Source organism: Pyrgilauda ruficollis, unplaced genomic scaffold (assembly GCF_017590135.1).
Source record: "Pyrgilauda ruficollis isolate IOZ18807 unplaced genomic scaffold, ASM1759013v1 scaffold163, whole genome shotgun sequence".
NCBI lineage: Eukaryota > Metazoa > Chordata > Aves > Passeriformes > Passeridae > Pyrgilauda > Pyrgilauda ruficollis.
Window position 1 is genome coordinate 319,179 of NW_024515098.1, and position 15,927 is coordinate 335,105.

A 15,927-nucleotide genomic window follows, 5' to 3' on the forward strand; every position below is an offset into this window, starting at 1 on the left:
ACCCCAGGGCATATTAGAATATGAAAACTCAGCAAGGAAGTTCTGAAGGCTTAGGAGACACAAAAAAAAAGCCAAACTTTTCCACAGACACAGAACTAAGAACAACTTCTAGACTGATGAAAAATAATATTGAACATGCAACAAAGCAAGCACCCCTAAGCAATCCACTTAACAAGCAGCAAAACATTTCCCTTCAGTGAAACACAGTTTTTATATTGTCATATCATGTCATTTTAATGGAACAGGAGATTGGATTTCAAGTTTACAGATCATGTGTTGATCAGATTTTTATCCTATATAATAACCGAAGAGATCATCAAAAGCCAAAAATCACTCATTATCAACTTTCCAGATTTTAAGAAAGCATTTGTGAATAATTTGGAATCCCCAACATATTTACAATATGTCAATAAAAATAATTAACGTCATCAAGGCTTTACAGAAATATACAGACTTCAACATTCAAATAACTGCAAGACTAAATTAATGCTTTAGCCATGTAATTAAGTGTCAAAGTAGAACACATTCTTCCATGTGTCATTAGTGTTAGCTTCTTAAGAATAAGAATATATAGAAAATAAACTTAACTTTTAAAATTACATTGTTAAATTAAGCATTTTTTCATGTCCTTTTTCTTCTAAGTTCTCTGTCCAAGACACAGCTTACTCATCACATGGCAAAAGATTGGTTATTCAGAAAAGACAGCGTTAATAGCAATGAACAATGATAGTAATGAACAATGCAGCTTTTACTTCTAGCAGCGTGCCCGAAAGCCAAGGAATACAAGAGACTATTCAATCCACAGACAATGCACTGTGATATCCAGAAGTAAATAATGTCAGAAAGCAGCAAGGCAGCAGCTTCATTCACCAGCTGTATCACATTTCATTATTTGACTAATAAGCAATTTAAATGTAGTCTAAGGGTATGTGCATTTCAACACATGGAGGCCAAAATCCCACCGTCAGAGCTAGAAGGCCATCTCTCAGGGGCTGCTGACCCAGGGTAACACGCAGGGACCAGAACCAGGAGTCCTGCACTGCAGAGCACAGCTCTTGGAGGATCACAGCAGAGAGCCCACCTCAGCAGATGTCAGACACTTTCCTCCCACTGCACCGTGTAATTGAGGGTGGCATTAGGTCACCATAGTCCAAAGACTTGGGGAGGTCGATCAATTGTCTTTCAAAACCTTGCAGAAGTAATTTGCAGACTTCAGGCATGTGTGCACCAAAAATTAAAAGCCATTACTGCTACTGTCTGAAAATGCTAGCAGGCCAAATGCAAAAATCAGTGGTGGTTTGGTTTTTTTCTAATGCTATGATAGCATTAAATAGAGTCACTAAAATAAAATGCGTTCAAGAGAAAGACTTCAAATTTTTTTTAAGTGCATTAAGATTTTATAAACAGAGACCATAAGAGAAAGACACTAGGGTAAGCCATGGCAAAGACCTCCCTACAGTATCCATGAAAACAGGGATTCAGTCCTTCATTCACATTCAATAAATGGTCTGTGTTTTTTCCTCAGATCTCTGGGTTTCACAATTCATATTTAGATGGGGATTTTTTTTAATTGGCATTTCATAATGGGCTTCTTCAATAACATTTAAGTAGAACAGAATGAGGCAATTCTCACAGCTGCTCCTTCAGAGGGCAATTACACCTTATCCTTGGTAGATGACCCTGAGCTTTTCCCCATCACAACCTCAGAACTCAGAGTTGAATTAGCAAAGAATTAGTTGAAGAAGCCAAAAGAATCCTCGTTTCTGAATTTCCCTCATTTTTATTCCAATTCAATGAGAAAAAAATTGGAGGGTTGCAATTAACAGGAGAATTGTATTTGTTTGTGGCATTGTCACACAGCACAACTTGTGAATGAACACGCCAGTAAGCACCAATTATTCCATGAGGTGTGAAAGTATTTCCAGGAGATATAAATGGTGAAATCTGGGTGGATTTTCATGGAATATATTTTTTAAAGCATCTTATGTATTATCAAATTATGTTTTATCAAACATCACATTCCTAAAGGGGACATGATTCTCTCAAAATAAAGCATAAAAACCACTACATTTTGGCAAAAGCAACTAATTTTAGTAATAGGAACTTCAAAATCACTTTACCTCTTAATTATTCCAGAAGAACCCAAGCTAAGGAAAATGCTTCAAAAAAATTCTAACGACATGGTTGTTCATCAAAACACATTACAGGTTCTAAAATTTCTTATCGAAAAAAGTTTCCATAATTTCACTGACAGTGTGGTCACATAACACATTACTGTGATCTGTGGAATTATAGTGAATAGCCTTTCACTGTCAGTCTAAATAACAAATGTAAGTAGCTATTGAAAATCCTTGATAATGGTGGATATTCAGCTGTATTACCATTATGCCTCCTCTTCCACCTGGCTTTCTCCCAATGAGCAAACTCACATTTTGTGACCTTCTGAAGTGCAAGACAAGGTGAGGGTTTTCCAGCCCTCTTCTGTAAGATTAGTTCCAAATGGTGCATTTCTTCCCATGAGACAAGTGTCAAGGAAGACTGAAATATTTAGACGGTCTAAAGAAATACAGAATTTTTTGAGATGCTTTATCTGTTTGCTTTCTGAATTTTCAGATGTTTAACAAAGATGAATTTTTTATGCAAATGCTGAAAACATTCATGAAGAATTTAGCATGTACCTCACTGCAGGTAAATCTGACACTCCAAAGCCCTGGATGTTAATTGCTGAGAAAAAACTGCATCTTCATTTTTATGATAAAGAATCTGAATTTTTGTAAGTTTTTCAATTAAAAAACACAAGGAAACTGGTAGAGCCCAGGGAATTCTAAACAGGTGCAGAACTTAACAAACTTCATGATTTGAAAAACATGGTGGAGTGTTTATCCAAACAACAAAATTTCTAAATCAGCCTTAAATCAGCCTCAAGTTAAGAGCAAAGCTTTACTGCACACTTGAAGCATTTGGAGCTGATTTACATAAACAAACACAAATTTGAATATTTATTTGAACAAACAAATTAAACATAATTATAGTAGCTACAAATTGATGTCTATGCCTCAAAGGGACTTTGTTTTCTTCTTCTGCATTGCAGTCATTACTTATGATCACCATTCCCATTGCTTCAGAAATTTCGGCTTATCTCAGTTCAGGAGTCACTATTGGCAACTGCATCAAATTCTATAGTTCTTCCTTGTTCATTACTCCCAGAGAACTGCTACCACAAACTTAGGTCTAAGAACTGCACAGTAAACTGAGGACAGTTGGTCTAAATTCTGTTGTTTGTTTCAAGTTATAAGGTAATTTCCATGCAAGTCTGTTACATTTCTGTTCCAGACTATTCCTAGCAGTCTAAATAAAAAGCCAAAGAGAAAGATCTGCTACAAAGATGTCTACAGTTTGCTTTAAATACTTAACAAAATAAGTAATAGGACCATTAAAATGCATTTCATATAAGAGGCAAAATCCGGCAAATCTAAAAATGACTGTTTATAAATGTCTCTCAGAAAATATGCCATCCCTATCTTTAATACATGTATTGAAGTAACGGCAAAAATGTTATGAAAACATCCAGGTTTAATATATATTTTATGAAGTGTTTAAGTATTAGCATTCCATACAAAGTCAGTGTTAATTAAAAATCTCTGAAAAAAACCTCGGTGTTCTCTTGTTAAATTATATTATTAGAAATCAAAATGTGGTCCTCGTGACCTGATTTGCAGTTCGAGTCATTATATTTTCCAAAGATGGAGCTACCATGTAGTTAAATAGTTCAATCTGCCCTGCTTTTTCCCTGACAATTAGCTTGTGATGCAAATTCCTGTTATTTCTGCAATGTTAAACAGGAGCAGAGAGAGGGGTATGCAGGAGAACCACTGAAAAGAGCAGGGCCAGTTCACATACCCTGTTCTTCAGCCAAACAAGGGAACAAACCATGCCTTCCCAAGGACAAGAACCAAAGAGAGGAACAATCCAGAGACACAGGATGTCTTGGTGCTGCCTCAAGGATTGGACAGCTCTTCTTCCAACACAGTGCATGGCTTGAAGTGCATTTAAAGCCTTTCTAATTTGTTCTTCAATGTATTCACCTGGAACACGCCAAGCAGACAAATATCCTGGAATTGTTCAGAAATCTGCTTTCCTAGTCTGATGGGCAACACCATCTATCGTACCCTGCAATCCTCCTGCAAGCAAAAACTTCAGTTGTAGGAGTATTTGCTGAGGCACAGAACGTTTGTGCATGTGACCTACTGCAGACAAATCCTGCAATATCTGCAAGAAACCTGGCAGCAGCCCAGTTGAACGAGCAAGCTGTTGACACGTCTGAGAAACATACAAAGAGTTCTCTAACAAGCAGCTTTACAGTCTTGCGGAAATTATTCCTTCTAGATGGATCAGCACTGTGAATCATTTTGCAAGATCATTCTTTCCCTCTCACATCCACATCAGTCTGCCGCTAGAAAGATTAATACACAAAAAGACAATGCTGTAGTTTTTTTAATCCTCCCAAGTAACTGAGAGTCATATCTATCATGCATATGATTAGAAGTTGGCTCCATGAGCTTTTATTGCAAAATAAGTCCAGAAAGTACAAGTGTGCAGAAAAGCAAATTGCTGCTCCAGACCATAAAGGATCTGTTCATATCCTAACAATTGATGCAGCCCTATTCATGAAATTCTCAACTGGAGAGTCAGATTTCTGACTTACAGAGGGGACCTGAACCTGACATCACTGATGCAGCTGATGTCTCTTTACACCGGGCAGACAGGCTCAAGGCACCAAACTTACAGAATGCCATCTATTCATCCCATCTACAGGACACAGATAATCTTGAGAAACTGAAGCCTACAGTATAAATAAAACCACCATGTTGATTAGATCTGACTTTCAGCTTGGCCATCTGGGGTCTAAGAGCAAGATCCAGATTCCAGATCTAATTCTGAATAATTGGTACAGATTCTTTTAATTGTAATTCTTAAAATGCATAACATGACTCTCAAAGATAATTTGCCTTCAACCTCCCTCATGAAAACATTGTTTAAAGTGGAGTGTTTGTAAATATATCAGCAGCTTCAAGGCTGGTGGGCATACTACTGTGCCCTGCTGACAAAAATGGTAACAACAATCAACACGGTTTATTTATGTTTATTTTTAAATCTTTATTACTGGTCTTACTAAACTAAGCCAAACCAAATCAAATGTGGGCTTCATGCATACTGCACATGTCTTGATGCTCTGGATTTATTTGTACAGCTGTGAAATTCTCAAATTAACTATCTGTCAGGAAAAGTAAAATACTGACAGGAGACCGTGGAGACGAAATGCAAGTCAATGGGAGAAAATTGCAAAATGGCATAGTGCAACTTTAATTACTCTCATGGAATAGCTGCTGCTATAATAATAAGCCTGTAGTTTCAAGACAGTACTCCACTAACACCAGTACAGGTAGTTTCAACGACTTACTATTATACAAATCTTGAGCATTTATTAAGATTGCTGCTAGTCATCTCCTTGTATTTTATAAATGTACATTATAAGATTTAGGACTCTAAAAATCTCCAGAAAGAGGAAAAAAATGACTTAGAAAATATCTTATATAGTTACACCACGCTCTCTGTTTAAAAAATCCATTTTAATCTAAGACTCAAAAATTTTGTCTGTTTGTAGCAAAGGATCAGATACAACATCAATGCTTTCAGAATCATCAGGTTTTGAAGCATGGTTTAGCTGCTTAACAATGAAGAACATTGTCTTCTGGGATTTGCAAAAGAATCCTGGGACCTAACATCTTCTGAAATGAAGAATTTTTAAATGCTTCCTCTTTAGGAGCTGAAATGCTTTTAGTATCTTCTTACTGAATATTAACCAATCAAACAGCAAAGTAGCTAGAGTCATGGAAGGCACAGAGTATTATGATATCCAAAGGTGCTTATTATGGCATTAAGCTCACAATAGCAACGTGCAGAGGCTGCCTAAACAGCACCAGAGGCTGCCAAACTCCTGCACTCTAGGTTCAACATCACCCTCCTGAAAAACAAATATCAAAGTGGAGTGTGGCCCAGGCGGTATTTTTAGACGCAGGGATTCAGTCCTAAAAAGGCTCTCCACAGAAACAAAAAAATCCAAATATAATTTTAATTTCTTTGAAGTTTGACTCCTGTGATTGCTTTCCCTTTGTCCACTGGCACAACCAGCAGGGTATTCATCCCCAAGAAACAATAACAGAACCTATGAGTGACCCTTCTACTTTCTCCAGTTCTAATACTTTTCAGCTATAGAGACTTCCTCTTCTGGGCGGGGTTTCTGTGTATGCAGCCTTCCAAAAGATCTCGCTTCCAATACCTTATTCAGTATTTACTTTTAAATTTATTCCATTTAAAAACTCCCTGACAAGAATTTTCCAACTTGTATGTAAGCAAGGTCCCCCTTTTCCTTGTTTGGCTTCCACCATGTCCCATAGTTTTTGTATAGAAACTGACCATTTACCACACCATTCCTGATTTTGCAACTTCCATCACATGCCCCCCCCTTTCTACACTCAAGCATCCTAACCTAACCAGTCACTCATAAAAAGCAACTCCATTATTTCCTTCATGCATAAATAGTTATGCCTTTTTTGCCTGCCTCTGACTCTTAAGGAAAGAAGACTAGTTCTTCATCACAATCCATTTAATCTCCTCTTCAGTCTCTTAAAGCTCTATCCCTGAAGTCACATTACCAGTAGTTTCCTATGTATTTTGAAAATGTCCCCAGTATCCACAAGTGTTTCCACATGACAAAAGAAGGAAGTGTTGATATCAGCATGACAATCTTCCTTCCAGATTTGGAAAACACAATATTTTGGGAACTTCTTTGACGTCTGTTTTCCCCATTTACTCCACACTCAAAATAGCTGATGCTGGCCTAGGGGATTCCTAAAATCTGAAGGAAAGTCAATGCTCACTAATAAGAAAGGGAATGATACAGTTCAGTTAACAAACAAACTGCAAAACTGACCTTGACTTGCAACTTATTGCACAAGCTATTAAATCAGAAGCAACAGGATTTAACCTCTGCTATTTTGTAGAGTATTGCAATATGAATTTAGGGAATTATGGCAAAAAACTGATGAGTCAGTGCATGTAATATTAGGTTTTAATTTCTTCTTAAATCTGTTGCTATTGTTTCTAAACTAGCAGCCCCAAAGAGTTTCACAATGAATTCATGATCAGTACTACATATCAATCAGAGCAGGATATATCATCTTTCTTTAAGACAAAACTAACCCCAAAATATTATATGAAGCTTTTCCATAGGAAGAAGTTCACACAGAAGGTAAAACTTTGCTTATGAAAACAGACCAGATCTACAAGCTTGTGGAAGGCCTCAGTTAAGATGACACACACTCCCTCCATTAACCACATCCTTATCATGAATTCCTCACTCAGATGCAAGCTGGTGCAGCAAGCACACTGATCCCTCTGGCTCATTTTATATCAGCTGCTTCTATCTAGAAAAATTCAAAGTTGCATATAGGGACAGCAAAGTCTGTTATCTGTTTTGACAGAGGCTCAAAACTCAATAGAAATCAGTGGCTTCTCCCAGCTGCCAGTAAAGCCATCAGGGTACCTCAGTGAAAGAACATGTTTCTGTTATCCTGTGCAGAGCAAGGGTCAAATGGCTTCAAAATTCCACATATATTATTAATGAAATGCATAAAAATTATTCAGGGGAGGATTGTGGAATTCTTTCTGCGCTAAATTTCATACAGTATTATCTCTTCATAAATGAAACCACAAAGTCAGATTGCCCAAGAGTGCTATACAGGGAATTAAAATCTGAAAGGATGAGCAGCTCCCTAATAGTATACAACGATACAAATATGTTATTCTGCCATTTCTTTGAATTCTTACTAAGTTTGAATATAACATACATTGAGAAAATAGCAATGAGGTAGATTTTTTTCCCTTTAAATGCATTGTCAGTTGTACCAGCCTGATAAATAAAGACCAACAAATCTAAATAATGACCACATATGGGACTGCAAATGTCTAATTGCCTTCTAATGTAACTTAGAACACAAAAAACAGTACAAGTAACTCTTCCTTCTGCCTAGCTAGTTCCTAGGCTCAATCAAGAAGACTGCCCTATGTGTTTTCTCACTTGAAAACTACCATGACACTTAGGTGAAGACAAGCTGGACTATATTATGAAGAGGTACTCCAAAGCCACCCAATACTTCTACTAAGGAAGATCTGATTATAATTCAGACTAGGAAATATGACAGAAAATTTCTTCTGCAACAACAATTATGAACTTGGAACCAAAAATAACAACTTACACAAGACTGTCAGTTCTCAGACCAGCTGATAAAATTTATGCCATGCCCTAATTTCTGCCACACACAGGTTATGAAACATCAAGAGCACAAAATGCATTATGTGATTTCTGTTCTTAGCCTCTTTTTTACCTGATCTTTATTTGCCTGTTTTAGCTGTCAAGGAAGATGTACCTGAATGCAACCAGAAAAAAAAAGAACAGTGTGACGCTGTATGTCTTAATGTGTCAACCACTTAGCTCTACTTCTCCAATGAACTTGCTGCACTCTTGAAAGTTTCCCAGTAAGATTATCCCACACGAACAGTTTAAATTAAAGCAAGGTTGTGTTCAAACAAATTCTTAAATGGATCCTTCCAAAACTCCTAAGTATCTTCTGAGTTTCACATTTTCCATGTAATTCCTTAGACTCGTTACTGAAACCCCTCCCAGTACACCAACAGGATCTTGAAACTCAAGGCACCAAAACTAACTATAGAATTTCATTATTGGTCTCCCTAGAGCTGTTCTTAGAGAAGACACCTCCCACAGCTACTTAATATTCCCCTTGAAAATAAATACAAGGATCATATTTTCGCTATTGCCTACCACATCCCACTGCTAGATCTGGTTTATTCTTATTCTCCACATATTACAAGTACTTTTTGAGTAACTGCTTTATATAGATACTTAAATAAATACCGCGTAAACATTATTTCCATCAATTTCATATTGCAATTTTTCTACACAGAGCAATTACCTTCCCATCCATTTGCAGAATCTCCACACATAAAACCTCTTAACTGTTTAAAAAACCCTCAGTACCAAAATGGTCAGATACATCAGATACTGATATCAAATGCTAGAGTGTTGACCAACACTTACTTTGCCAGGCTTGTTTGCATCAAAGCTGTTTTCTTTAAATTTCTCCTGCAGGGTCTCAGCTAACCGGCAAAGCAAGGCACCATTATCCAATTTCTCCATAAAGGTTTCTGCTGTTATTTCTCTACCTGAACATCAAACAGAAAGTTAACATGGCAGAAAGCATGCAATGGTATAGACTGCATTTGTGTAAAAAGAGAAATTAAAAAAAAAAAACAAACTCAAAAACCTTTAACTGAAAAACTTGCATTACTTGGAATATTTTATGAATAACCTCTGTACTACTTTACTGGTAGATACACAGCAAATTAGGAAAAGAATCCCATGCTTTCTTTGGGAAGGCATGTGATATTTGAAAAATAGTTCTAGCATATCCAACCCCGTGTATTTCACTTTGCTTATGAAGATCCAGTGCTTTTAACATAATGTTTTAAAAGAGAGAGTACAGCAGGGAAATGGTTTACACCAGTGTGCATGTGTAGTTATAGCATGAATTGCTAAGAGTTGATTTTGTAACAGAAGTAGAAAACCATGTCCAAAAAGAAAGGGTGGTATATTTTTAGTAGACTCTTAAGTCTTGATCCTGCAAGAAGTAGACAATACAGTGACTGCCATGCTCCTACAAACGTTCTTTTTCAGAAGTAAAGTTAGGTACATAACAAAATAACAGAGAGAAAAATTTCATGTTATAAACCCACTTGCCACACAGATCAAAATTCTCACTAAAAGAACAAACCTAAAATACTCTGCTTTTAAAATACATCAATTCTTGCATCACACTATATGACAATACTTCAGCTGCCAGGAACTGTCCTCTCTTCTACAGCAGGCCAGACAACCTCAGATAACAATGTAATTACATCCCCCTGGAAGAGGAGATCACACGCTCCACGATGAGATTGCCTGCTGACCCCAGATGGGAAGGGAATTATTTACCATCCTAGACTAAACTTCTAGGATCTTAACATAATTTTTAGTAAAAAATATTCCTATTTCCCATTGAAGGTTTATCATTTTCACATTTCTACTGAAAAATTTCCCTTTACTTTGGACACTATGTTGACAAGCCACTGTATTTTTCAGCTCTTTTAACTTCCACTCATACCAAGAGAGCATCAAGGAATAATGCTTGTTCTTCCAATTATGGCAGCATTTTTTCCCCTCTGGTATTTAAATATGCCATTTAGGAAATAACACTACTAACTCATTTTTCATAGGCTGTTACACAGCATGCATTAGCAACAATAGTTTAATGTGCCAAAAAAGAAGAATATTTAAAAACTGAAGTGAGACTGGTTCCTCATCCCATCCACGTCCACTCCTGCTTCCATGAGATGTCTGGAAACTGAAAATATTAATCTGTTTAGAACAGGTTCATTGCAATTTTTTGTCAAACAAAATAGGAAAAGTAAAGCTTACCCATATCTTTTTGCTAAGAAGAGAGGGGAAAAAATAACATTCAAAAGTAACAAAAATGAAGTATATGCATTGGTACTGAACTTCTTGCTGATACGTTGTAACCTGATGCTCCACGTCACAATACTGAAGATAGCAGCATTATAAAGCAGTATGATTTTAAAATGCTATCAGAAAGCTGATTTCTCTAGGCCCTTGTCTGAAAACTTTGAGATACTTTAGCATCTTTTGGGCAAAATCCAAAATGTGAGTCTTTTCAGTTTGGTAAGTTCAGATAAAATCGATAAAGATTGTTGCAGCAAAGCATCTTCAGATACAGCACACTTCTGTTTTTCATTGAAGCTCAACTTGGTTTTTTTTCAAACACATTTTACTTCACAAATATCTTTTTAACATGAAGATTTTCCCTTTTTTTATTCCCACTTAATTCTATTTGCCATGTAGCCCACTTTATAGCTCCTGTAGGCATAAATGACTTCTCCAGGCAAAAGAGCAGCAGTAGCACTGCAGACATGCAGAGTTAGCATATGCCTAACTGATAATATTTTTGCCATATCTCCAGATTAAATGAAGCCAGGGATGAAACTATAATAGCCCAGACACTAAAAAACTGAACAGCTCAGCATCTCAAAAGACTTTGCCACCATTCTAGCCTACATATTTTCCCCATCAATTTTTTATAAAATGCTCTAAAGCCACTTAGAAAGCTAAATTTTAAAAATAACTATGCTTCAGGAACTGCTTGAGTATTACTTTTTATAATACTCTCCTTCTCTTCTAAAAAATTTATTTCAAGTATCTTTAACAGACTAAAATTTTTTATTTTGATTTGCAACACATAATTTTTTTCACAAAGACAAACCAAAAAACCCCCCACGTTCTACATATCTCTTCTGTCCTGTGATTTATAGATTCATAATTTCATAATAATGGAATGTTATAAAGCCCTTAAAACTTATTAAGGATATTTTCTTTTTACAAAGATACAAAAAAATTGGTCATCTTCTTCTGCTACTTAACAATATATTTATATTATTTTAAGAGCTGAATTGCATTAGCAGTTTGGTCACTGCATACTGTACACGAAACTAGATTATTTGAGTTCTATTTGCCTTTATGAAATCTGAAAGAATGAGTTTTGCATTGAACATCTGTCTCCAATGAAAAGTATATTAGGTGTCAGCTTTCAGTTCACTGTATTTTATGGCTTCATAAGGTGGCATTTCTTTGCTAAAACAGACACGCTGACATATTTAACAGTAGAAATGTATTGATTCAAGTAAGAGTAACGTTCATAACCTGAGGAAAAAAAGTGCTCCATGTATTTGTATGGAAAAAACATCAAACTCCATTAAAAATGTACAACTCCCTCTATAATTACAAGAAAGCAGTTGCAATGTTTTTATAGAATGGTAATAACATTAAGTATAATAAAAAAACAACACTGAGAGTATGAGAAGAAAATGCAGGAATACGAAGGCTCTCGGATACCTCTCAAGTGCTGCCAATCCTCTCTTTTACCACAACCACCAGATTCCCCTTAAAAAGTCAAACAGCTGCACCTGAACACCTACCACTTGCAAACTGTGAGCAACTATCTGTAAGGTCACCATTCCTGGGAGGCCTAATAAAGCCAGACTGGAGGTGTCGTTATCTTTCTGCAAAAGCTCCATACCTTCTCAGTGATTTCTTATGCGCAGCTCCTCACAGCACGGACTCCTTCTTCCTCACAGCACAGCCAACAAACTCCATCTAACTCCTCAACCAGCTAACTTGCTCTTTTACAACACCCATTCTAATTAGATCTAGCTGTGGCCTATTAAAGGTAGGACTGTTCCTAATTCTTGATAATTAGCGCAGCTGTAACTTCTTTACCTTCATCACTATCTCTATTTTCCTATATTCCATCTACCCACATGGAGGTCCATGACAAAATAATGGAGGAGAGTTCATGCCTCGGGTGTGTGCCCAAGAGGCTGAAGATAAAGTTTTCCTTACAGGTCTCAGACATCCAGAGCCTTCAGAAGAAGAGACAGACTTAAAGAGATAGACCCAGGTACCCAAATCTAATCAATTCTCTATTACACTTGGTGTAATAACTGCAGTGCACGACTGACTCCAGCCTCACAATTTCCTGAGGGACTATTTTAATTGTATATTTTGTGTAGTAACACAAAACTAGTAGTTTATAAATACAAATATTTCACTCAAGTGAACCTCTGAAACACCTACAATGCTGAGACACTACTAAAACAATTGCTCCTGACCCTCTCAATTCACATGGCATATAAACGCAAGAAAACAAAAAATATAAATAAAAGAAAAATATAAATAAAAAATAAAAATAAAGAAAACCAAGGCCAATGACTATGCACATACAAAACTGGTTCTTTTCTGAGAAGATTACTCTGCTCCCCACAATAGCTGACAGTAGGAGAAATCATTTTGGAAGCACTGAGACATTATTACTTACTTGAAATGGGACATATAAAACTTCCAAAGGCATGCTGATAACAAAGACAATTATAAAGCAACTCAACTAAGTAAGAAAGTGCCAGTAGAATCACTGGAGGCATCAGTACTGTGAATATCTTGATACTCAGACAATTAAAATCTATATTTCCCACTGGATTGATCTGAACAAACTGATGTTGAAAATACACATTCTGGTACATAATGCTCTTAGGCAACAAGGTGAGCAAGAACACTAAGCTGACAAAGATTTAATTCAGTATCAAAGAAAGACAGTTTTCTTGCAGAAGACTCACCATTCTCCAAACTGTACACCTCCTTCAACCTTTTAAATACCTAGCCTCGTCTTCAACTCGATGCCTCTCCTAACATCCACACCCCTGCTCCTTTCCTCCAAGCCTCCTTCACTTTTGCACCCAAGCAACTTTTACCTGCATCAAACAATATTCAATGTTTACACGTCCAGTTTCTCAGCCTCTTGCACTCCCTGGCCCCTCAGCTATGAGCTTCTGAAATCCTCTTCTGTTAAGAGGCCTCAGGACTGAAACCTTGGAACCCAACATATGCCTGAGGTGCAGTCAGTCCCAGTCAGTGCTACATGAAGCTGGATGGAATAAAAAGACAATATAACACTCTGCAGCTTGTAAATAAACTCTGGGAATGGGGAAAAAGATTAGAGGTCCACAAAACTGCCAAAGAGGAAACAGAGAAACCATCTCTCTGTACCTGTCCTAAAGTATAGGCTGGCAAGGAGGCCCACTCCTCATGTCAGCTTTTGCAGACACACAAAAGAAAACAAGACTAGAGAGTAAAGCAGACAAGCAAATCTTTCAAATTTCCATTTTGCCTCTACTAGAAGATTTCTGTGGCCCAAGCATGCTAATTCCCATATGCAGCTTGCTCAGGGTGGAATAGAACTTTTCAGTATCCACAAGAACATTCTACTAAAGTAAGTTTTATACACACTCTACCAAATTTGGAGTTTGTCAGAAGTGAAAGCATTCCCAAATGCTTCATTAGCTCTATACCTGATAGAAACAAGGCTCAGAGATCATCATGACTGGCAAGGGTTAACACATCTCGTTAGCTTTGTCACTGCCACTCTTGACTGAGACACCAAAGCTCAAGAGAGAGAAGCAAGGACAGGAGACACAAAATCCATGGCTGCAATCTTCCTTTCCAGCAGACAAACCCCAACACTGACACGTCCCACTTTGAAAATGCTCCAGTGTACAATATCATATGAGTTAATCCTATCTGACACATGGAGTTTATCTGCAATGTCCTTTTTTCCATCCCCCAGAGTATAGACAGCTAAAATCTATTCAGCAATGGAGCTGTAAAGATGAACTGTCCTCTCAGAAGCTCTGAGTTTCTCTGACATGGTTCCAAAAAATAATTAGCAAAGTGCACATAAAAGTACCAGTGATTACTAAGCAAACATCCCCACAACAATGCCCGTGATAAATTAAATATGGAAAGTCTCAGGATTAAAAATTCTTCCAGTGTTATTTTCCAGCCGCACCATGTATCTCACTTTTCTAATTTATCCCTTGGGTAAGGTCAAATTCTAGCTGATATCAAAACACTTCATTCATATTATAAAGTGCAATATCCCAATGATGTTTTCCAATTTGATTTTGAACCCACATCAGGCTATGCTGCTGCAAAACCATCACCATTCCAACTTCCAGTAACACTGTATAGGACAAAAGTGTCTCTCCACAAAAATCTCCTAAAAAAACATCACTTGATCAAAGAGTTTCAGCCCTGTATTTGCCTAAAATACTATTTTTTTTAAATCTGTATTTCTTTGAAAAGATTATGTGTCCTTGTTGAGTCCTAGTACAGATGAATGACAAAAATATAAATGAAATAAAGAGTTAAATTAAGTTAAATGTTATGCATTTTAAATGAAAGTTAAATGTTAAATGAAATTAAATTAAATTTAATTTAACTTCAAAAGTTAAATGAAATGCATATTAATTTCCTTTATAAATTGAGAAATCTGCAATGAGGCCACTTACAATGAAGGCACACAAGATATGGACACAGCAAGCTAGGATGTGGATACACACAATATTATCTGCTCTGTGTTACTAGCACATCCATGCATGTAAAGATCTACTGACCATTAATTCAAAACACGTATTTTTGAATTGAATATGGGAAAGCCTTCCATATTCTTCTATCCTTTTGGATGCTGAAAAATGCATGGTGTATATTCATTTCTATTTTACTGTACAGCAGCATGCTCACACATACCTTCTCTATTTAAAGTTTATCCAAATTATGCAGTAATTAAACAAAATTTGAATTCTGAGTTAATATACTCTTATGAATAATAATTATTTTCATTCACACTTCATTTATTTTGAATATGAATTTTAACTTAATTGAATTATTAATTTGAATAACAATACCTACATAGGAATGCAAAGCACTCTAACAAAACACTATAATTTCAATTCATCAGCACAAACTCTGAGAAAAGGAGAGCTTGGTGCAAGAAGGTGTGGGAGAATACATTAAGCAAATGAACTGTATATGCTGCTTAATTAAAAAAAGGTTGTGCCCATTGAGTTCTGCAGTGCAGAACTAGGTGTCCATATGAAAAATCAGATATTTAATTACAGTTGGCATTTCGGAACCTCCTGCTGGTTGCTACTTTCTTGCTCAAAGAGTGACCTCATTCCTAAACTTTTCACCGGGAGAACTCTGTTACAAACTGCAAGCAAGCCTCTATTTGTTTTAGAGTGGATCACTAAAACTTCATTGTTCAAAACATTTAAACAATATATTGAATCCTTAATGGAATGTGCTGCTTCCAATTCAAAAAACAGTCACTTGGATTAGTGTCTTGT

General features: G+C 36.5%; 1 protein-coding gene across 6 annotated transcripts in view; it reads right to left on the reverse strand.

Moving 5' to 3' along the window:
* Positions 1-15,927, reverse strand: part of GAS2 (growth arrest specific 2) — an 86,080-nt gene that overhangs the window by 58,972 nt on the left and 11,181 nt on the right. For all 6 annotated transcript variants that reach the window (XM_041463264.1, XM_041463267.1, XM_041463265.1 and 3 more), the window contains exon 3: positions 9,179-9,303. In XM_041463264.1, coding sequence (XP_041319198.1) covers positions 9,179-9,303 — 125 coding nt within the window. The remainder of the gene's footprint in view (positions 1-9,178; positions 9,304-15,927) is intronic.